Raw genomic sequence first — 20,057 nt, forward strand, 5'->3', positions numbered from 1 at the left:
CGAACAGTTAAGAACTAATTGCTGCCGGACCGTACTGGGGGAATGCTCCGATCATGCTATTCACCCTGCCCGTGATATCATGTGACAAAGTAAGGAGATCCTACCTTGGGAGGGATGACAACTAATCATCATCATAGCAGTAAGGCACACATTCAACTATGAGAATATGAAATAGTCCCTCACCAAGGCCCGAAGCATTCATAAGGACTGGGCATATTACCATAGTAGTAATCAACTCTGGACACTCAGTCTAGACTGCTACCCAATAGCAGCGCCTGGATCAGAAACTAGTAGAATATACTACAATCCGACAACAGGACAAGGCCTGAGTGAAGCGCCAGCAAACGCAGTATTTCTAAGTACCCCGTGGTCATGATGTCCAGCACTTTGATTTCTTCGCCGCTACCATCCACAAACCCTAATTCTCACCTCCAAATCTACAACCAGTGGCCAGCCATATGCACCCACAACATAGAACCACATCTTCCTGAACACTTATTGGATACAAACTACAGCACACTCACCCAACAACTGACTGCACCAGTCATTCCTACCCCCTGTACGCCTGTGGCGCAGAAATGATCCAGCCTAGAGAGGACCCTTCTGCTAACATGCACCCATCTGTACCCAACGAGCTAGGAGTTGGCACGCCCACAGAAGCCTGTCTACTCCAATGTACATGCATCTATGCAGCTCAAGCAATCGCCTTTCCCGCCTGATTCGTTTTCAGTCCTTCTTGGGGCGCAATAACGTTCATCGGCGGATCTGAACGTGAAGAAGTGCACTGTGCACACATGCACAAGCACGTGTGTGGCACTGGCGAGAGGGATTTGCTGGAAGTGTTGCATTTGTTTGGATTCAGTGTGATGAGCTTACAATGAGAAGGAGGCCTGATTGTTGTAGAAGATTATGCTTGCTACGCGCGCAGGACATGTTTATTGTCAGGATGGGCCAAGCCGCGTGTCTCGGAAGTAAGTCAAGGCCGAGCATCATGGGCGTGATCCCTGGTCCTGCACTTAGAGGCTGGACTTCCGGCATGAAGTCTAGCCTCAAATGGGTTGCAGAGCTACAGTGACTGCGATATCTAGGGAAGAGAAGTATGCATACTATTGGTGTGATATGTGACACGTGCTCAAATACCCATGGACAGATGACAGTCATAAAAAGACACATTCACTGGCATACGCATGCGCACACAAGTGATTGTCTCAACTTTGATTTTTATAGTTTGAAAATAAGCAGGTTGAAATGAACAGCTTTGAAAGGCAATTGTTTGAAAATTAAATAATTGAAGCCGCAGTAGACAGTAAGCTATGTCACAAGTCAACTGATGCTTGAAATGCTTTATTCAAGGATGTTGAAATATACAAATCATTTAAGGAAAAATAAATAGAGGCAATCTATTTTAACAAATGAAACATTTTAAACTCAACGGCTTTGTTTTCCTGTATTTAACCCCTTGAGTGGTTTGTAATGTTTACAGCAGTCTGTGCTTTGGAGTCAGACTAGGGTAGGCACGAGTGGGTCAGTACCCCTATACGAGACGTGTATATGGGGGATCTCCCTATTCTGTATTAAATCTGGGTGGCGGCGTGATTCGGGAGACAGCCTTTGAATAATGGTGCTCTTAGTGCAGGTAGCTTTTGTTAGACCGGTATTAAGTGGGCTGCCTTTTATTTCATGTGGAAAGTAGCTTTTATTTTGTGGAAAGAACATAAGCTTTTACTTTGGAGCCTGCCACGGAAGCCTCGTGGATGCACAAATGCTGCACTCAGTAGATAGGGTCCAAGACCTTAACACAAAATCAAAATCAGGAAATGGAAAAATAATCAGCATATGCAAGCAAAACCACTCCCCCCTGGGGTACCAAGTCTTCCCATCCTAGGGTGGCATTGGTTCTCGCAGACTACCCACTTGTGGGCTTTCTGGGTGCAAATACCCAAAGCTGTCTATCAACCAATCTTCATATTTAATCCAGGACCAAGCCCGCTGGTTGTAACTTTTCATGGATTTGATGTTGCATTTTCTCCAGCAGCTTGCGGTACCCTTCAAATTGTAGTCGGAGGCTGGAGTCTCGTCCGCCAATCTCTGGGTCTCAGGGACATTCCCCAACTCTGGAGTCATAACATGGTTTACCTTTCTTACTGCACCGTCACCTTCCTGTCCCTGTCTCGCTCCTCATTCTACAGACTGGTCCTGCATAGGGCCAATATGGCTGATCTGAAAACTTTCTGCTCTTAAAGGCTTCCTTCCCCTTTCTCCAGCTATCAAAACCTTATCATTCGGTTTAGCATGGCCGCCCGATGACTGCTGTTCCTTGCGTATCTCACCACCACCTCCAGGTCTTCAAGGCTTTCGCCCACGGTTGCCACCTCCCACAGGCTTCTACCACCTCCTCCTTTCATAGCCACCTACAGGAATCTTCTACCAACTCCTTCTGGCTCCTTTCCCCTTCTCGCCCCCAGCTACCGCCACTCCTCCACATGTTTTCTAACCCACATCACAGTCCTCCAACTGCTAGCCACTACTTGCTCCAACAAGCCACACCTAGCAAGTGAGGAGGACTGTGGTTATACTCGTTCTCCTCCTCCTCCTCCTTCTTGATGGATCTTTCACTAAGAGTCTGCACCTTTGAGGTGAAATTGAGTAACGGGTGGGATTGGCCGAGTTCCTTTGGCACACCTGGGGCTGATCGGAGGGGCTGGCAAAGGGGTGGGATCAAGTCTATATCTTGAGGGTACATCATTTAATATTTTTTTGTGGCTTCTCTGACCCGCAACCATGTGTCTGCACTGAGTTTAGGTGATGGGTATGCACAGAGGAAGCACCCTGGGTACGTTTTCCAACTTGCTCGATTCATTTGTAATGGTGGGTGAAGGGAAAGTGAACAGAATTTTTCCGGGAGCAAGATTTGCTCACCAGGGAACACGAGTGATGTAATTGACTTTCTATGTCAGTCTCCCAATATTCAGGAAGTTGCTGGTTTAAAAAATTGTGTTCATGGAGCCCTAGGTTCAGCTGGGTTCCAGCGGACCCCTAATTGCCGCTCTCTGCCCAACTTTCAGTGCTATGCGGATGACACTCAGCTCATTTTCAGGCTACCTTCAGCCACCTCTTTTCCTTCACTCATCTCTGACTGTCTGTTATCCAGGAGTGGTGTGCCGCCAATGATCTCTGCCTTAATGCCATTAAGACTGAGATTCTCCTCATCGGCACACCCGCTCCATCCTTTCCTGTCACTCTCTGGCCGGCCTCTCTTGGACCTCTTCCTACTCCCACCTGCGAAGCTAAAAACCTTGGAGACATCTTTGACTCCACACTCTCCTTCTCTCCTCACATCTCTGACATCGCTAAGAAGTCACACTACCAACTGCACCCACCTCCTCAGAGGTATTCTTCCTTTCCTCTCCTTCCCCCTGAAGCTCACTGTCTCTAGAGCTCTGGTTCTCTCTAGGCTGGACTATTGCAACAGCCTCTTTCTAAATCTGCATGCTTCTACTCTCCGCCCTCTGCAACTCATCTAGAACAGGACTGCGAGACTTGTCCTTGGCCTCAAGCCCAGGGATTGTATCTCTCCAGGACTGAAATCTCTGCACTGGCTCCTAGGGGCCGCGAGGATTAAGTTCAAAACCCTCTGCATTGTCCACAAGGCCTTCTGGGGCCTCAATACCTTCAACTCTCTCTTCCTAAAGATCTTCCTTCTCGAGCTCTTCGCTCATCCGCCTCCAACTCACTCAGGGTCAGTCGCTTCTCCAAGCAACGAGTTGGTGGTAGATCTTTCTTCGGCTCGGGCCTCCCTCTGGAACAGCCTCCCTGCAACTTGAGGAGAACCATCTCCGTTTCCGGAAGCACCTCAAAACCTTCCTCTTTGCTTCTGCTTTCTCTCCCCCTCTCCCCTGCTGAATTCCTGTCTGAAACTGAAACTGCACTGGTCACCTGGCCACCCTCTGATCTCGGGCCCAGGTCACCTCCCCCGCCAGTTGCACACCTGCACTGCCTCCCTGGCAACCCCTGCACTTGGGGACTGTTTTCTGTATCCCTACAGTCCCCCTACCAGCACTTGAGACACCTAATGTCTGCACTTACCCTTGCACTTGCCACCAGGTGGCCGTATATTTTATTCATGTTTTATTTATTCTATGTATACCATGTACTGCACTGTCCCATCCCCCTTACCACCCGCACTTTTCCCCTTCCCCTGCACTTAGGCGATCTCAATATCACCAGGCCTGGTAAGATCGTTGTCTGTCTTCCCTCTGTTCCCCCTCCCTTGCCTCGTTGCGCCTTGAAACACTTGTGTATAGGCGCGTTATAAATGCCATATCATAACCTCTGCATGGCTGGTTCAGCAGATAACTGTTCCCGACCTCCATTACCTTCGCTAAGGACAAGGGCAGTGCTTCCCTTAAAGGAAACGGCTTCCATCTCATTGGTGTACATTTTGGTCTGGCCAGGGAGAGCTTTGTACTTTTACACGGGTAGGTGGTACATTGCCACTAGCAGGTGTTGAGGCCGTCTGACTGTCGCGTGCCAGCTACTGGGGGTCCAGGCAATAGCACCCCAGGGCCAAACATCCACTGGCTCTGGGTGGTCCCCACCTCTAGGGTCACCATTCAGCCGGTCCCCAGAGTTAGGCAGGGGGGCTCGTCACGTGTCAAAGTGGACATGAGGTTTATTTTAATAAATTATACATTTCAGTTTACCATGCTTCCTTCTTTTCCTAACAAAATGATTCCCTTTAGAATAATGTGTTTCACTGATGATTTAGTGCCTCGGGAATACGCTTTTGTAATCCTATCACTAATTAGTCAATAGTATTAAAGCTTAATTGCTTTTTTCATGGAGCCCAGATGAAAATGTTTCTTTAGCTTCCTTTTTGAGGAACTGGTAGTGTGTTAATAAACATTTGTCAGCCATTTTATTTTTAGCATTTTTCAGTGTTGCCCTTCTGCACATTTGAATGTTTTAAGTTCTTTTTGGTGTCCACTGAAATTCAAATTTTGTAATTAAGACAAAACCCTTTCTAACAATTTGTGAGCAGCAGAGGTCGATCTACACAGACACACACATATGGACATGCATACACGCACACGCACGCCCACAGACACATACACAGCAACACACACACACACATTGACACACACTGATTGACATCGTTGCATGTCCTACGGTCGACTTTGAATTATCATCTCCCTATCAAGAGCCTGCTGAAAGCAGGACTCCTTAAAATCGAATTTCAAAGTTTTCACCTGTAATGGCCCAGTACTCAACCTGCTGAAGGTTGACCTTTTTACAAAGAGGGCCTTGTATTTTTAGTTGAGGCTATTAGGTGCATTAGAGTAGAAATAAGGAGAAATGGCATGTGAGGAGGGACACAAACCATGTAGGTTTTGTTTGGTTATTTGCCCCCCCCCCATTGAGTGCCAATGGCCCTGCTAATCATTGTGGCCATTCCCACCTATTTCCTGCCACCACCAAAGCACCTCTTTATGGGAACTCTTTGAGCTCCCTTTAATCAAACCTTACCATCAAACTTTTCACTCAAAGTGCTTGCCAGTGTTTTTTCAAAGCAGCCTTCTGAGAGTTAATGACTTAGTTGTAAACGTGCTTCTGCTGTAATTAAAATGTCTCAACCAGGTCTGGCTACAGCCACTCGATTTATAATCACCATGTGTGTCCTTCACTGAAGACCTGTTAAAAACAAGCACTGGAAAAGCCAACAGATTACTAGGCATTTGCCAGGCACTGCTATTAGATGCCCAGGTACTCGCACCATTTTGCACCTGCTACCATAAGTGGTCTTTTATTAGTGCTATGGCAGTGCCTGGTAAGTGCCTTTCTCATGCCTACACAATGCTTGTTTTATTGAGGTTTTGTTTTCTAACAGTCTCCCCCTTTCCCTAGATCCAACACCACCCCTTCTCCTGCTCACCTCTCGTCTTCCTCTCAGGAGCCTAAGCAAACCCTAACACTAATCCTGTTTCTTTAAGTGCCATCTTTTTTTTTTTTTTTTTTTTTTTTTGATGTTTTAGTTTTGTCTCAAACTTTTTCATCTTGTGGTTCGTGCGGAGTACGTGGATAGAAGAAGAGTCAGAAATGCAGTCTACATTTCTAGGATATCATTTTTCCTCCATTAATCTCGAGAATGCTGTGAAGGTAAAGGACAGCTGTAAAAGTGTATTTGTTATTTTGTCCACTGAGAATCGCAGCCCATCTCTCATCTGTTGTCATTTGCTGCGAGGCCATGTCAAAGTAGGCCCCAAACTGCTTGCGGTGGTTGGCAAGAAAGGGACATTCCATGATCAAATGAAATATGGTTTCTGGTATCGTGGTGATTTCACAAAATCGACAGTGGTTCTGGTTTTTTGGAATTTGTCTAATGGATGCCAAGTACTCATTAGTTGGTAAAGTGTTCAGGCGGATTTTTAAAAAGGTCGATCTGATATTTGGATCAGGGAATGACAAGATGTATGGCTGTGGTTCATGTAATTTTCTGTTGTCCTTATTGCATCGCAAAGTCCGTTTGTATGTATTTTTCTTTTCGATGGTTTTGATCCAATCATTTTGTAGAATTTTGGTTTTAGCATGTTGAGGACGTTTCGTTAGAAGTTCTTCAGATATGTTTTCTTGTTCCATTTCATTGGTTATTGTTTTTTTCCAGGTTTGTAGTATTGTGTTATTTAGAGCAGTTGAATTAGTTTTCAGAATTCGGGTTGCCGGGGTCTTGTCATCCGACAGTATTTTTCGGTATATGTCTAGTCTTTTCCATCATACCATGGAACCGATGGATTGAGTAGCTACTTCGTATCGAATTCTCGCCATGGGATACGATTGAGGAAGAGTTAAGATCCTGCGCCAGAATATTGCTTCAAATTTCACCCAGTCTACCTGGTCTGCGTTCATCATTGTTTCCGTTCCATAGGTTATGATGGGAATGTATTTTTGTCTGTAGAACATGATGATGGGCTTAAATGAAAATTTTCCATATTTTCTGTGTAGGATGGAGCCCTGTCGTGCGAGTGCTTGAGCCTTTTGTTCTAGGTTGTCTAGCCAATCTCTTTCTGTCTTTGATTGATTGATCATGATGCCAAGATATTTGATTGTTGTGACATTTTCCAAACGTATTCCATTGATGTTGAAATCCGGTGTTTTTTTTGCTTTTGGTTTAGGTTTTGTTAGAGTCATGGTTTTTGTTTTTGTGCTGTTAATTGTTAGCTCATTCTGGTTCATGTAGGCACTTAGTGCTGTAAGAGAAGTTTGGAGACCAAATGGTGTTTTGTCGAGCAAGACGATGTCGTCTGCATAGGACATAATGGGGACCGGTATTGAGTTTATTTTCGGAGGGTTTGTTTGAGTGTTGGAAAGGTATTGATCAATGTCTGATGTAAACAGGTTGTATAAGGTCGCTGCAAGGGGACATCCTTGTTTTAGACCATTCACTGTGTTGATAGGCTCCGTTGTCAGACCTTGTTTTGTGAGTCTGATTTTTATTGAAGTGTTTGAATAAAGTTGTATAATGGGTTCTAGGATATTCGCAGGGCAGTTCCATTTGCTCAATTTAGCCCAAAGCTTTTGGCGAGGTATTGCATCAAAGGCCATCTTTAAGTCAATGAAGGCCGTGTAGATCATGGACTTGTTGTTCATTGCTTCGTGCTTAATTACGTGCAATAAAAGAAGATTGATGTTAGTTCCAACGTTACGTGTGAAGCCTGTTTGTCGCGGTGATAGTCGTCCAGTGGAAGTGGCCCATTCAGTGAGTTGCCTCAAGAGTGCTGTTGCAAAGATTTTTCCGAGTGGATCAAGCAAGGCAATCGGACGAAAGTTCTGAGGAAGGTCACGTGGTCCTTGTTTATGGATCGGCACTATGGTGGCTGTTCTCCATGTAGTTGGAATTCGGTTGTGTGTGTTTATAATTTCCAAGATCTGTATCATGAATTCAGCCCATGCCTCAGGATCTTGTTTGAGGGCAGCATTGGAAAGACCATCAGGACCCGGGGCTCTTGAGGGATTGAGGTTTTGGATCATGAGTAGTAGCTCTTCGTACATGATGACTACAGTCCAGTTTGTTTTGGGTTTGAGGTTGAAATTTTCTTGAGATTGTTGTTCGTGTGCTGCATAGATGGACGAGAAGTGGGTAATCCATGTTTGTTCTGGTACGTTAGCTACGAGCTTGTGTTGTTTTTGCTGGTTATCGTTCAGTAGGTTCCACAATTCTCTTGTATTATTTGTCTTGTAGGTTTTCATTATTGTTTCGGCATCTGTCTGGAGGAGGATTGCTTGTTGTGATTTCCTCCAGTTGTTGTATCGAAGTTTCAGTTTTCTACTCTTTGTCATGTTTTCTGATGTTTTGTTTTTCTTGAGTTGGTGTATCTGTTTAGCTAACTCTTTTTTTCTTTGTGCTATTTCTCCATTGTAGGAATGTAGATGAGTTCTTTGTGGACGGTTTTTTAATGTTTGATGAAATGGGAGCAGAATCCATTCATAATTCAACTTTTCAAGATCTGGTTTTGTTGAGGCGTGTAGTTTCATCGGCAGGAGTGTTAGCGCTGATTGTGGTATTCGTAGCCTTGATGATGTGCCAGTAAGTTCGAGCGGAGCAACTTTTGCGTTTTGTTGGCTGATGGTGTGTGAGGTGACAGTTATCTTGTTGTGGTCGCTGTGGTCAGAGGTTAATGTTAGAGCTGTCTTGACCGATTCATGAAGGTTTTGGGAGAGAAATATATAGTCAATTATTGCTGCTGAATGGCCTCTGTTCCATGTTGGGACAAAGGGAGTAGAGTTATCTTTTGCATGATTTAGGAGAGTAAGGTTTCGCGTTCTGGTTTCGTTCATCCATGTCGCTGCTTTGCCTGTCAGTTGTTCGAGTGGGCGCGGGGTTCCATTTGGTGTGATTAGGTTGATATTGAGATCTCCGCACAGTATAAGTTCAAGGCATTGATGGATCATTACTAGGTTGTCTATTGTCGTGAATACGCCATCAATGAATGCGACAGGTGAAATGGCTGCAGGATTCCAGTACAAGTTCAAGATGGCGATTGTTGTTTCGCCATCTCCTTTTTTTCGTTGTTGGTGCGCTTGTGTTGTTATTATAAGCAATTGAATCCAGGGATTTATATTTTCATTGCGCACTACTTTCCAATGCGGGGTAATTTTGATTAGGGTGAGTAGGCCTGATGCTGGTCTTCCTTGGTGTTTTTTTATGGCAGGATTTAGGAAAGTGAGGTATCCGTCGCATGCTGGTGTTTCAGTGATCCAAGTCTCTTGGAGACAGATGATGAGATAGTTCTCGAGGTCAGGCAAAGGTTGAGTGAACAGATGTTGGTTTCCTCTTGTGTTCCATGAACAGAGTGACCATGTTATATTCTTATTGTTTAGTTGCTATGTTTGAGAGTAGATTGAACTTCTTGAGGAGATGGTTTCTGTAAATGACGTTTCTGGATCATAAATTCTCTTGAATGGTCTTTCATGTATGTTCAGTTCTTCTAGAATTGGGAAGTACGGGGAGATTGGGTGTTTCGTTGAGTATTTTTTATTACGATTTTGCGTGTACTTTTTTGTAGGATTTTTCCTTGATGTTGAGGCCCAGCAATTGAATCCAAGTTTGAAGAGTTGGTCACGTTTTGTTATAATTAGTTCTTGATCGTCTGGATCAGATAATTCGACGATGATTCTATCTAAGTGCTCTTCATCTTTGAAGATTATTGAATCGATCTTGCTAGATGTTATGTGTTTTAGCTGTGATATCGCTCCAAATAGTCTAAGGGTATTAGTTCTATTGAGTATTAGAGGTTTTGGTCTGGTAGTTTGATTTTCAATGTGAATTTGATAAATTAGGTTTTGTTCTAGCGGGTTGATGAAGGAAGGAAATGTGCAGTCAGTGGAATCCATTTTATGAGAGGCAAAGGAAGCATCTGAGACTTGATCATAGTCATCAGCAAGTAATGATGTGCAAGCAGAAGTATTCGAGGAAATCTTGGAAGTTTCCTGTAAGGGATGTTCTGAGATATTTTCATATTGGTATGAGAATTGTGATTCACGGGTGGTGGAGTATTCATCAAGAATGATATATCCTGGTGATGTTATGGAGTGAATGGGGGGCGGTGTGTCATCTAATTCGGAGTCTTCGTGTGTTGAACAGTTTAGAAGTTCTTCGTCGTTGGCAGGTGAATGTGGGAGGAGTTGTGGCAGCTGCATATTTGAAGTATCTTTAGAGGCTTGTAGTCTGTTTGAAGGTTTTGCCAGCTGTGATGTTACTTGATCCAATGATGCATGATGGGCCTGTATAAGTGTTTTGTTTTTTGACGCATGTATAGGTTGATCCGTAGATTTTATTGTTCTGAGGAATGCTCTAGATCCTGTTTGTTTTTTCTTAGTTGTCTTGGGCTGTGTTGATTTGGTGGTAAGAGTTGGTTTTTCTTTCAGGAAGATCTTGAACTGTTCCGGTTTGGTTGCTTGTGGTTGAGAAGAGACGAGGGGCTCTATTGGAATGGCAGAAGCCACTGGTACGGGTTGTTGTGCAAGGGTTGTGTCCGAGCTTTCGGTTTGTGTAGCAGTCTGTTGGATATTTGAACACTGAGGTATTTGAGGTTGAATGCTCTTTGAGATTAATTTTTGGTTAGATTGGCATTGTTGTTGTAGTTTAAGTAGAGCTAGAAGTTCGTTGTTTAGGTGGGTTTTTTCCTGTCGGTCGGTTCTGGCCATTTCGATTAGACGTTGTTGCCATCGATTCGAATGCTCTGCTTCTGAATTGAGACGGGCCTCTGTTTTGTTTAGAAAGTTTTCGATATAAATCTGTTTGGCGTGGATCATTGCTAAGAGGGTTCCTTGGTCTTTGATATTATCGTTCATTGCTTCGTGTAATTTGATGAAAGGTATCAAAGTTTGAGAAAGTACTGCCATCAACATGTTTTGCAAATCGATCATTGTAGTTGGAATTCTTAGGTTGGTATTTTCGTCATTTTCCGGTTTGTTGGGTGTTGTGGTAGGAGAATTGCGTTCTGTTGGTTCTGGTAGCAGCATTGAGTTGTCGTTTTTGTTTATGTTATCCGGTGTGTATAAGGATTCTATCGTATCGTAGTTAAATCGGTCGGGGATATTCTGATTTCCTAGTTGGTTCGTGTCGCTTTCTGTCTTGATGAGTCTTTTTCCGGTTACTTGTGTTAGACACGGGGTTGATGTCATCTGTAGTTGTTGATTTCCTGTAGTTGTACTAAATATTTCTTTGCGTTTGTCGAGGCTTGACATGATTGATTCTATTTCTGTTATGTCCATTGACAGTCTTTTTGCTTTGAGTAGAGTTTTGGTGTTGGTAGGTTCTTGGGAGTGGGGGCTTTTGGTTGAGTTGTGAGTCTGTAGCCATGCAAGTTTGGCTAATCTTGCTTTTTCCTTCTGTGTTTGCTGCAGTGTGTTATTTAAAGAGGTGCATAGTTTGGTTGAATTTCGTAAATCTTCTGGGTGCGGTTTGATTGGTTCATGGTTAGGAAAGTCTACATTTTTATTGTAGGGATAGTCTTTATTATGATTGTGGTTTTTGACTAAGGAGATAGTATTGTCCAATGGGCTTTGTTTTCCGTTGTTCTTTTGTTCGGTATTATCGGTTCGTTGTTGATTTTTTGCTGTGACTAATTGCAGCTCGGAGTTGTGTCTGTCTTCTGTCGAGCCGAGAGCATGTACTCTGTCGTGTGGGTTGATTGATGGAGAAGTCTCTCTGTTTGCACTTGGTTCTGCATGAGGCTGTGTAACGGTGTTGAGCAAGATCAACTCTTCGCATCTATCTTCAGGGCGATTTTTCAGTGAGTTGTTCGTATCTTCCGCTGGTTGTAGGGCGAGATCTCTTTGCAGTGGTAGTGTTGTTATTTCATGAAAATGTTTTGTGTTGTCGGGAATCTTAAAGTCCATTGATCCGTGCGGGGGGTTTGCTTCTTCATTAGTTGAAAGTGCAATTTTGCCGTCTTGGGCGTATAATTTGTTAGAGCCCAATGTTAACGGGGGGTTTTTGTCATGATTAATTCGGATATCATGTGGTGGTGCAGTAGAGACGTCTTCTGCTTCTGCAATTAGCTGATCATCTTCGCTGATATTGACGCAGGGGTTGTTAGTAATATGTTCAGAAGTCTCAGATGTGTTATGTATTTGGTTTTGTGTGCTGGGTTGGGGTTGCATATCACGATGGTCCTTTGGTAACCTTGTTGTCGAACTTGTTGTGTTTGTAAAATGGTCTATATTGAGCAGTTGTTCAGTCTGGTTATGAGGTTTATGGGAATGGTGATGTTGTCCTCGTAAAAAGGATTGTTCCATCGTGAGTTGTGACGAATCCAAGTCAGATTGGGCAGCTGTGTTAAGTTTTGTTCTCAGTCTCGTCTTCGGGCGGGCAGCTGGTGGTTGCTTGGGGTGAGTTTCCAGCATTTCTGCTTTGTTTACTGATGGATCTGGTGTTTCCTGACGCGTTCGAGGTTTGAAGGTGGTGATTTGATTCCTCCTAGAAATTCAGTTGAGGTGGTGAAAGAGTTAACCTCAGGATCCAAGGGACTTTGGAGGTGGTAGCTTTATTCCTCCTTAAAGGTTGGTTGGATTGGTTGGCTAGCTAACCGCAGGATCCAAGGGACTAGCCCTTTCGGTCTCCTGCAGTGTAGCAGAATTAGAAGTACTGATGTGGTGGGGGTTTTCAGGGATAGATTTAGTCTGTTGAGGGTCTGGCACGCCCAAGATCCAAGAGACGCCCTTTCGTACTCCTCGGTGAGAGGTGGTGTGGGCAGGCCTGTCTGTTACCCAGGAGTATTCTTGTAGGTTGCTCTTTCGCTCTCTCAGAGCGAGGTGTCATCAGATGGAAATGTGATCTGTTAAAGGTCTGTCAGCCACAATATCCAAGGGACGAGCCCTTGCGAGACGTAGATGATGTGTTGCGGTTTGTCTATTTCCGAGGTATATCCAGGAAGGATAATTTTTCGATAACTCAAGTCCGGGTGGTTTCAAGGGAAGATGTTGTTTGTTAAAGATATGGCGCTCACAGGATCCAAGGGACGAGCCCTTTCGGTCTCCTGGGGCGCTGGTGTGTCTAAAGATGGTGTTCTTTCAATATCTCACATCCAGGTGTTGTCAAAAAAAGGATGTTGTTTGTTGAGGGTCTGGTGCTCGCGGGATCCAAGGGACAAGCTCTTTCGGTCTCCTGGAGCGCAGGTGGATTGGGCAGGCCTGTCAATGTTCAAGTGGCGGAGCTCAATAAAGGGAGCAGCAATGTTGAGTTTTCCGCAGATTTTCTCCACTGAGATGCGTGTGGTGTTTGTAAACTGATTAGTGATCAAGAAGTCCCGTGATATCCTCAGTGGACGTCCTGGGCGTGAGATATTACACTACAGGACTGTGTGAAAGTATCGATAGGATGAGCCGTATACTGCAGGCTTTAGAGACGTCGAAGTCGCGCGGGGACCAGCAGTCGCAGCCAGGGGTGCCGGGGAGTAGACTGGGCCAGGCGGGCTGTCGGGCGTGGGTTTCACGGGGGGGGGGGGGAATCTTGATGACACGCTGTCCGGCGAGTGCAGCTTTCGAGCAAGTGTCGAAAGAGAGCGGCAGTATCAGCTCCGGCTTGATATGATGATAGTATACTGCGGTTGTTGTTTCACAAGGAGCTTCTGGATGGTGTTTTAATTAAAGTTCCAATGGATATACAGGGCGGGAGCGCGGCGGAGCCTGCAGAGCCTAAAGACCAAAAGACTCTGCAGCAGACTCCGTGGCCGCTCCGCGGCTTGCTGGGTATTTTGAGTCCTCAAAGTGTAAAAGTAGAAAGAGGACAAAAGGGTAAAGCACACCCTCACTGGAATCAGGAGCAAACGCTGTAGAGTCTCTCTCCAGGCACGACCAAAAGACTCTGCAGCAGACTCCGCCTTTTCTCTATTAGTTACATTTTAGTAGTTCGACCCTTGGGGGTGGTTGATCTGTAGCCACCTCACCCTAGGCCTCGTTTCGATTGGAGTTCGACTATCGAATCGAATAATGTGAACACACACAGACAATCAGACACAGATACGTTTGCATACAGTAACACACACTCACTCACTCACTCACTCACTCACTCACTCTCTCTCTCAGCTTCCTCTATGGCCCGCTGTGCAGTTTTCCGTCCCCTCTGTGCTTATCCAGCGATAATCTTGCCGTGAAAAAGGAAATCTGGTGGCGACTTTTCCTTAAAAATGCACGCCCCAGACAATCAAACACTTTCCCCAAATATTCTAAGATTGGAGGTAATAATATATAATGATACCCCTCCTAGAATATTTAGGGAAAGTATTTTAGGGGACAGTAACACGACTGTGCAAAATGAGCCGGAGTGAAGCCTTCCCACCACCACCAGTCAAGGAAGGGAGGACTAAGAGATGGCGCATGTCTTTTCCATGTTGTGACGAGACGCTATTTGGCTCCTTTTCTATGGAAGTCAAGACTCCTCAGGTCGTGTCAGGAATCAGGCATCGGAATCCAGTTGGCCCTGTGCCCTTTTACCACCACGGGCAGAAAGGTACCAGTAATGCTTCCTGCCATGTGCGCGCCTAGCAGCCGCCACTGCATTGATCCCCTATGGACGCAACCTGATTGCCTGGTATCCAAGCCACTGTCCAGATCAAAAATGGATGCAGGCAGGGGCACTGATGGTTTCTCCACAGAAAGTGGAAAATGTGGAGCGTATTTCACTCTTCGCGCCCCCAATCAGCCACGGAGAACTACGCGAAAAAAAACATTGATAATGAGCACCTGTGCAGAGTTCCTGTTACGACACAATATTGGAAATTTCCACACAATGTTGCACAGTTTCCCATTCTATTTCAGCCCTTTCTCCTGCTCCATGAAGACGGCATAAACCATGACTCCAGGCCTGATTTCCCAGCACCATCACTCACACAGCTGCACACAATCCCTTAAGAAATCGAAACCTAGAAAGGGAGTGATTCCTTTCCTTCTGTGTTTGGGTATCTGTGCGTCTTCCAGAGAAGTTTGTGCTATATAGATACACAAATGGAATACAATGCAATTACATAGAAGTTGCTGGCTCCTGCTAGGGTAGGCACATTTGTTAATAAACCTTGCTCATTTGGTACAATGGCAAGTGCAGATGGTGGTTGGGTGTGGGTGCAGTGATGGATGTTTTATGGGGTGCAATGGCAAGTGCAGATGGTGGTTGGGTGTGGGTGCAGTGATAGATGCTTTATGGGGTGCAGTGGCAAGTGCAGATGGTGGTTGGGTGCGGTGATGGAGGCTTTATGGGGTGCAGTGGCAAGTGCAGATGGTGGTTGGGTACCGTGATGGATGCTTTATGGGGTGCAATGGCAAGTGCAGATGGTGGTTGGTTGTGGGTGCACTGATGGATGCTTTATGTGGTCCAGTGGCAAGTGCAGATAGTTGGGTGTGGTTGCGGTGATGGCTGCTTTGTGGGGTGCATTCGCAAGTGCAGATGGTGGTTGGGTGTGGGAGCAGTGATGTATGTTTTATGGGATGCAGTGGCAAGTGCAGATGGTGGTTGGGTGTGGGAGCAGTGATGTATGTTTTATGGGATGCAGTGGCAAGTGCAGATGGCGGTTGGGTGTGGGTGCAGTGATGTATGCTTTATGGGGTGCAGTGGCTAGTGCAGATGGTGGTTGTGTCTGGGTGCGGTAATGGTTGCTTTATGGGGTGCAATGACAAGTGCAGATGGTGGTTGGGTCTGGGTGCGGTAGTGGGTGCTTTATGGGGTGCAATGGCAAGTGCAGATGGTGGTTGGGTGTGGGTTTGGTGATGGATTCTTTATGGGGTGCAATGGCAAGTGCAGATAGTGGTTTCGTGTGGGCGCGATGATGGATGCTTTATGGGGTGCATTGACAAGTGCAGATGGTGGTTGGGCGTGGGTGCGGTGATGGATGCTTTATGGGGTGCAGTGGCAATTGCAGATAGTGGTTGGTGTGGGTGCTGTGATGGATGCTTGGTGTGCAGTCATAATTTCGACATCAATAATGTCGACAGTCAAAATGTCGACAAATTAATGTCGAAAAACAATAATGTCGACAAACAAAAATGTCGACATTATTCGATATTTTTTCGACATTAATTTAGTGTATGCATAAATAAATAAATAAATATATATATGATGTGTTGAGTATGAGGGGTGGTTGGGGGGGGTGTGGGGGGGTGGCAGGGGGGTGTTGGGTGAGGGGGGGTTGGGGGGGGGACCCCCCCATAGTAAATACAATTTTTATTTATTTAATTATTGAATAAATAAATAAATAATTGGTATGTGTTGAGTATGAGGGGTGAAAGGGTGGTTGGGGGGGTGTGGGGGGGCGGCAGGGGGGTGTTGGGTGAGGGGGGGTTGGGGGGGGGACCCCCCCATAGTAAATACAATTTTTATTTATTTAATTATTGAATAAATAAATAAATAAATAAATAAATAATTGGTATGTGTTGAGTATGAGGGGTGAAAGGGTGGTTGGGGGGTGTGGGGGGGGGGGGTGGCAGGGGGGTGTTGGGTGAGGTGTTGATAGTTTTAAGGGTTTATAGTCATAATGTAAAAAAAAAAATGTCGACATTTTTTTTTCGAAAAAATGACTTTTTACATTATAAGTATAGGATGTCGACATTATTATTTTCGACATTTTTTTTTCGACATTTTTGTCTGTCGACATTTTTTTTTCGACATTATGACTATAAACCTGGATGCTTTATGGGGTGCAATGGCAAGTGGACATGGGGGTTGTGTGTGTGATGGGGGCTTTGTGAGGCAGAACAAGCAGGGTTTTCTACTTGCTTATGTGCTAAAGTGCAAGTATAGTGTCTGTATACATAGAAGGTAATATTGGACTGGGAAAAATATTTGTGTTTCATGGAAGTATAGAAAATTAAACAACATTCAAGGGCTCATTGTTGTTATGTTTCATTATACTGTGCACCGTTACCATTTGCATGGTCTCCAGGTGCTCACGTGCCTCTGTAAGAAAGAGGGCGGGTTGGGTAAGTGAGGGAAGAAGGGTAGGATAGACATTGTCCTCTTCTGTTGATGCTTGCAGAGCCAACTAAGTGGCATTTGATTGTGTGCACTAGCTTGTGTCCGGAGGGGTAAGGCCCAGTGTCTGGGACTGTTTGTTGTTTGTGGATGTTTGCTCTGGTGGATGTGTGGTTTGTGTGTTTCGTGTGGCTCATTGTGCAAAAAGTGTTCATGAAAGGGAAACGGGTGTGGACAGGAAACGTGTGCACCTATGCACACTGCATTCCCCCATGTAGTGTTATGCTTTGTACTAACAAGTGCTTGTTAAATGTTTGTTAAAACCTGGCAAAATCCGGTTAACAACCATTTTTGCAAATACATTTAAATGCTTCCAACCAACGGAATCCAGCGTTTTTCCGACAGCGTAAAATCAAAGGGTTGTGTAAAATCATTCCTTTGGCCGGTGGAACAGGAAAGGGAGGCACAAATGTTATTCGCACCCAGTGAAGGGTGCTCAGCAAATCCGGTGGTTGGAAACGCGTGCGAGAACGGACAGTCTATTGCCTACGTTTTTCAAGCCTCCTAAGGTACTTTCCTGGGTGCTATGATTTGTTTTAAGGTGTGTCAGCAACTTGGCCCCAGACTCACTGCCTTCTCGCCAACTCTCTTCTGCCACCCGCATGCCATCCTCCACCCCACTAACCTGTAGTCCCTTTTCCATTTTCTATGACAGAGCCATCTTGCTTTCCTTTTTTCACATGAGATTGAGCTCACACAATATGTGCAGAGGCTGTCTCCAGTAAAATAAAATGATAATAAAACCCTTCGGACCCCAGACCGAGTCCCTGGGTGCAAATATTGATCAGTGCCTTGTCGGGGGGCATACAGGGCCGGTGACAGACACATGCCATCGCAGAGGTCCTTGCTTTGCTCGGCCAGCCTTGGCTTGGGTTGGAAGGCTGTTACCGGCCCTGTGCGCCCCCTGACACAAGGGGGATTGCTACAAAACCACATGCAGCAAACATGAAAGTTATCCACAGCCGCCCGAAAAGAGGTGTCCATGTGTAAAACCTTTATGCCTGGTTTTACCACCACTTTTCGTACTATGGGGATTTGGGAAAGGACATTAACTTTCTCTGAAGTTTAGCATCTTCACAATTTAAGTAAATTATGTAAAAAGCGCTGGTATGATGTTTAGTACTTTTTAAAATTGTTATTTATCAGGCTTACTTAGATATTGGGTGGCCGTTTTTTAGGACCACTTGGATACCATTATGATTGCATTTTGTTGACCAGTATTATAGGCCATAGAAAGCTATATATTAAGGTCTTCCTTCTCTGATTCACTCCTTTCCACTTCTGAAATACGGCAGGACTCGTAAGAGTCACTGAAAGGCCAAGGACACAATAAAGATTACCCAGCCTAGAATAGCGCAGAGAGTCTTGATTCTATTAAAGATAAGGAGGTGAGCATTATGCGTCACTTTCTTTACTTTCTCTCACAGCAGCAAAGCAAAAAATAACTTTGAGAACTACAAATCAACATAACCGAGGTTCTGTAGTTTCTTACTGAAAAAGTCCTCAGGCCACCATACATCTTCCCATCCGAGCCTCTATAAGCTCCACCCCCTACTTAGTCCTTCCTCTTTCTTTGCTGCTCTCCTATAAGTACCGACTACGTTTTCTAGGACATAATGTGTGCGTTCAGAGTGTGTTTATACTGTAATTGATAGGAGCGATCGGACCAAATTCTTAGGAGGTGCCTCCTTGTCAAGAGTACAGCGAAGATCGCACGCAATAATACAGCGCAGCAGGCCCTACAGAACCTCAGTTATTGTTCGAGTTTACTGTATAGTTTGTAGTTCTCATACATATTTGTTTGCTTTGCTGCTGTGAAAGCAAGTATAGAAAGTGAAGCATAATGCTCGTCTCCGGTCTTTCCATTGAAATGTGTTCACAAGAACACAAATAGAAGATTAGCTTTCCCAAAGATACCCAGGTCCCACGTAGACCTTGCTTTACCTCCGTGTTGTGTGGCATGCCAGCATATGGGACTCATAAGTTGTCACGCGCCTGTATTCTGCTTTCTCCCAGTGAACAGTTTTGGGGAGGATGAGGACCTCACAACGTCATCTGATAGTGACGAGGAGGTGATTCAGCAGTTTGAGATCTCGGTCTCGCGATCACAGAGCTTCCGGTCTGCGGTGTCCGAGAAAGCAACCCAGGCCGGCCCAGAGCGCAAGCAGAAATTCAGCCGCTTGCTGTCCAACCACGAGGAGGGCAGCACAGAGGTTTCCGACTGCGAAGGTACCCCAATCCTAGCATGACAAAAAGCACTGAGTCTACAGCTTCATCACATGATTTTTAACAGAAATGTGCACCCGTAATTTAGCCCTTATGAAAGTTTTGTTTCTATCTGTTTTTTTAACTACAGTAAATGCTGTTTTTTATCCTGGTGTTCATAAATGTTAATGTAAAAGACAATTCCACATAGATGCAATAGGTCTTACATTTGAACAGTGCACAAGCACAGATGGTTTGTGAATAATGTGCATGTTTTTTGTTACTTTGTTTTTAAAATACATGTTTCTCTTTTGTTTTCTGCACATATTCAAAGTGTTTTTCACTTGTATCAAAATTCAAATTCTGAGAAGAAGGGGTTAATGATGTCGACTCCCTTTGCAAGCAATGGCTAATCCCCCTTGCCCTCGTGAGTGGGGGTCTACATTCTATTGAAGACACTTAGGCAAGTATTATGCATTCATCTCCTTTATCTACTCGTCCAGCAGCAAAGAACATTTTTTTATATTTAACTTTTTCAAAATAACAGTTTCTGATAACATGAAACTTGGCTCCTTGAACTGCTGGGTTCATGACCTCTAACACAGCCAATCACAGCCAGACCCAATACATAAAAAGGTGTTTTGTTAGTCTATCGTCCTTCTTTAGCACTCGGAACAATAGCATTTATTTAAGCAATTCCCACATTAAGGATCCAAGCAAAGAGGCAACCCAGCATTGTCCTTCATACGCTGTTTTGAGGATCAAGGACTTCCGCATGGCCTTTTGACCGATCGTTTGTCACTGATGGGGCAGAGAACAAGGGAAGTGACGT

General features: G+C 44.8%; 1 protein-coding gene across 6 annotated transcripts in view; it reads left to right on the forward strand.

Annotated features, from left to right (window-relative positions):
* Positions 1–20,057, forward strand: part of SYT16 (synaptotagmin 16) — a 695,358-nt gene that overhangs the window by 514,454 nt on the left and 160,847 nt on the right. For 3 of the 6 annotated variants that reach the window (XM_069638935.1, XM_069638931.1, XM_069638932.1), the window contains one exon: positions 19,037–19,249. The exons of the other annotated variants lie outside the window; for them this stretch is intronic. In XM_069638935.1, coding sequence (XP_069495036.1) covers positions 19,037–19,249 — 213 coding nt within the window. The remainder of the gene's footprint in view (positions 1–19,036; positions 19,250–20,057) is intronic. 6 annotated transcript variants of the gene reach the window in all.

Source organism: Ambystoma mexicanum, chromosome 14, assembly GCF_040938575.1.
Source record: "Ambystoma mexicanum isolate Mex_15411 chromosome 14, UKY_AmexF1_1, whole genome shotgun sequence".
Lineage (NCBI taxonomy): Eukaryota > Metazoa > Chordata > Amphibia > Caudata > Ambystomatidae > Ambystoma > Ambystoma mexicanum.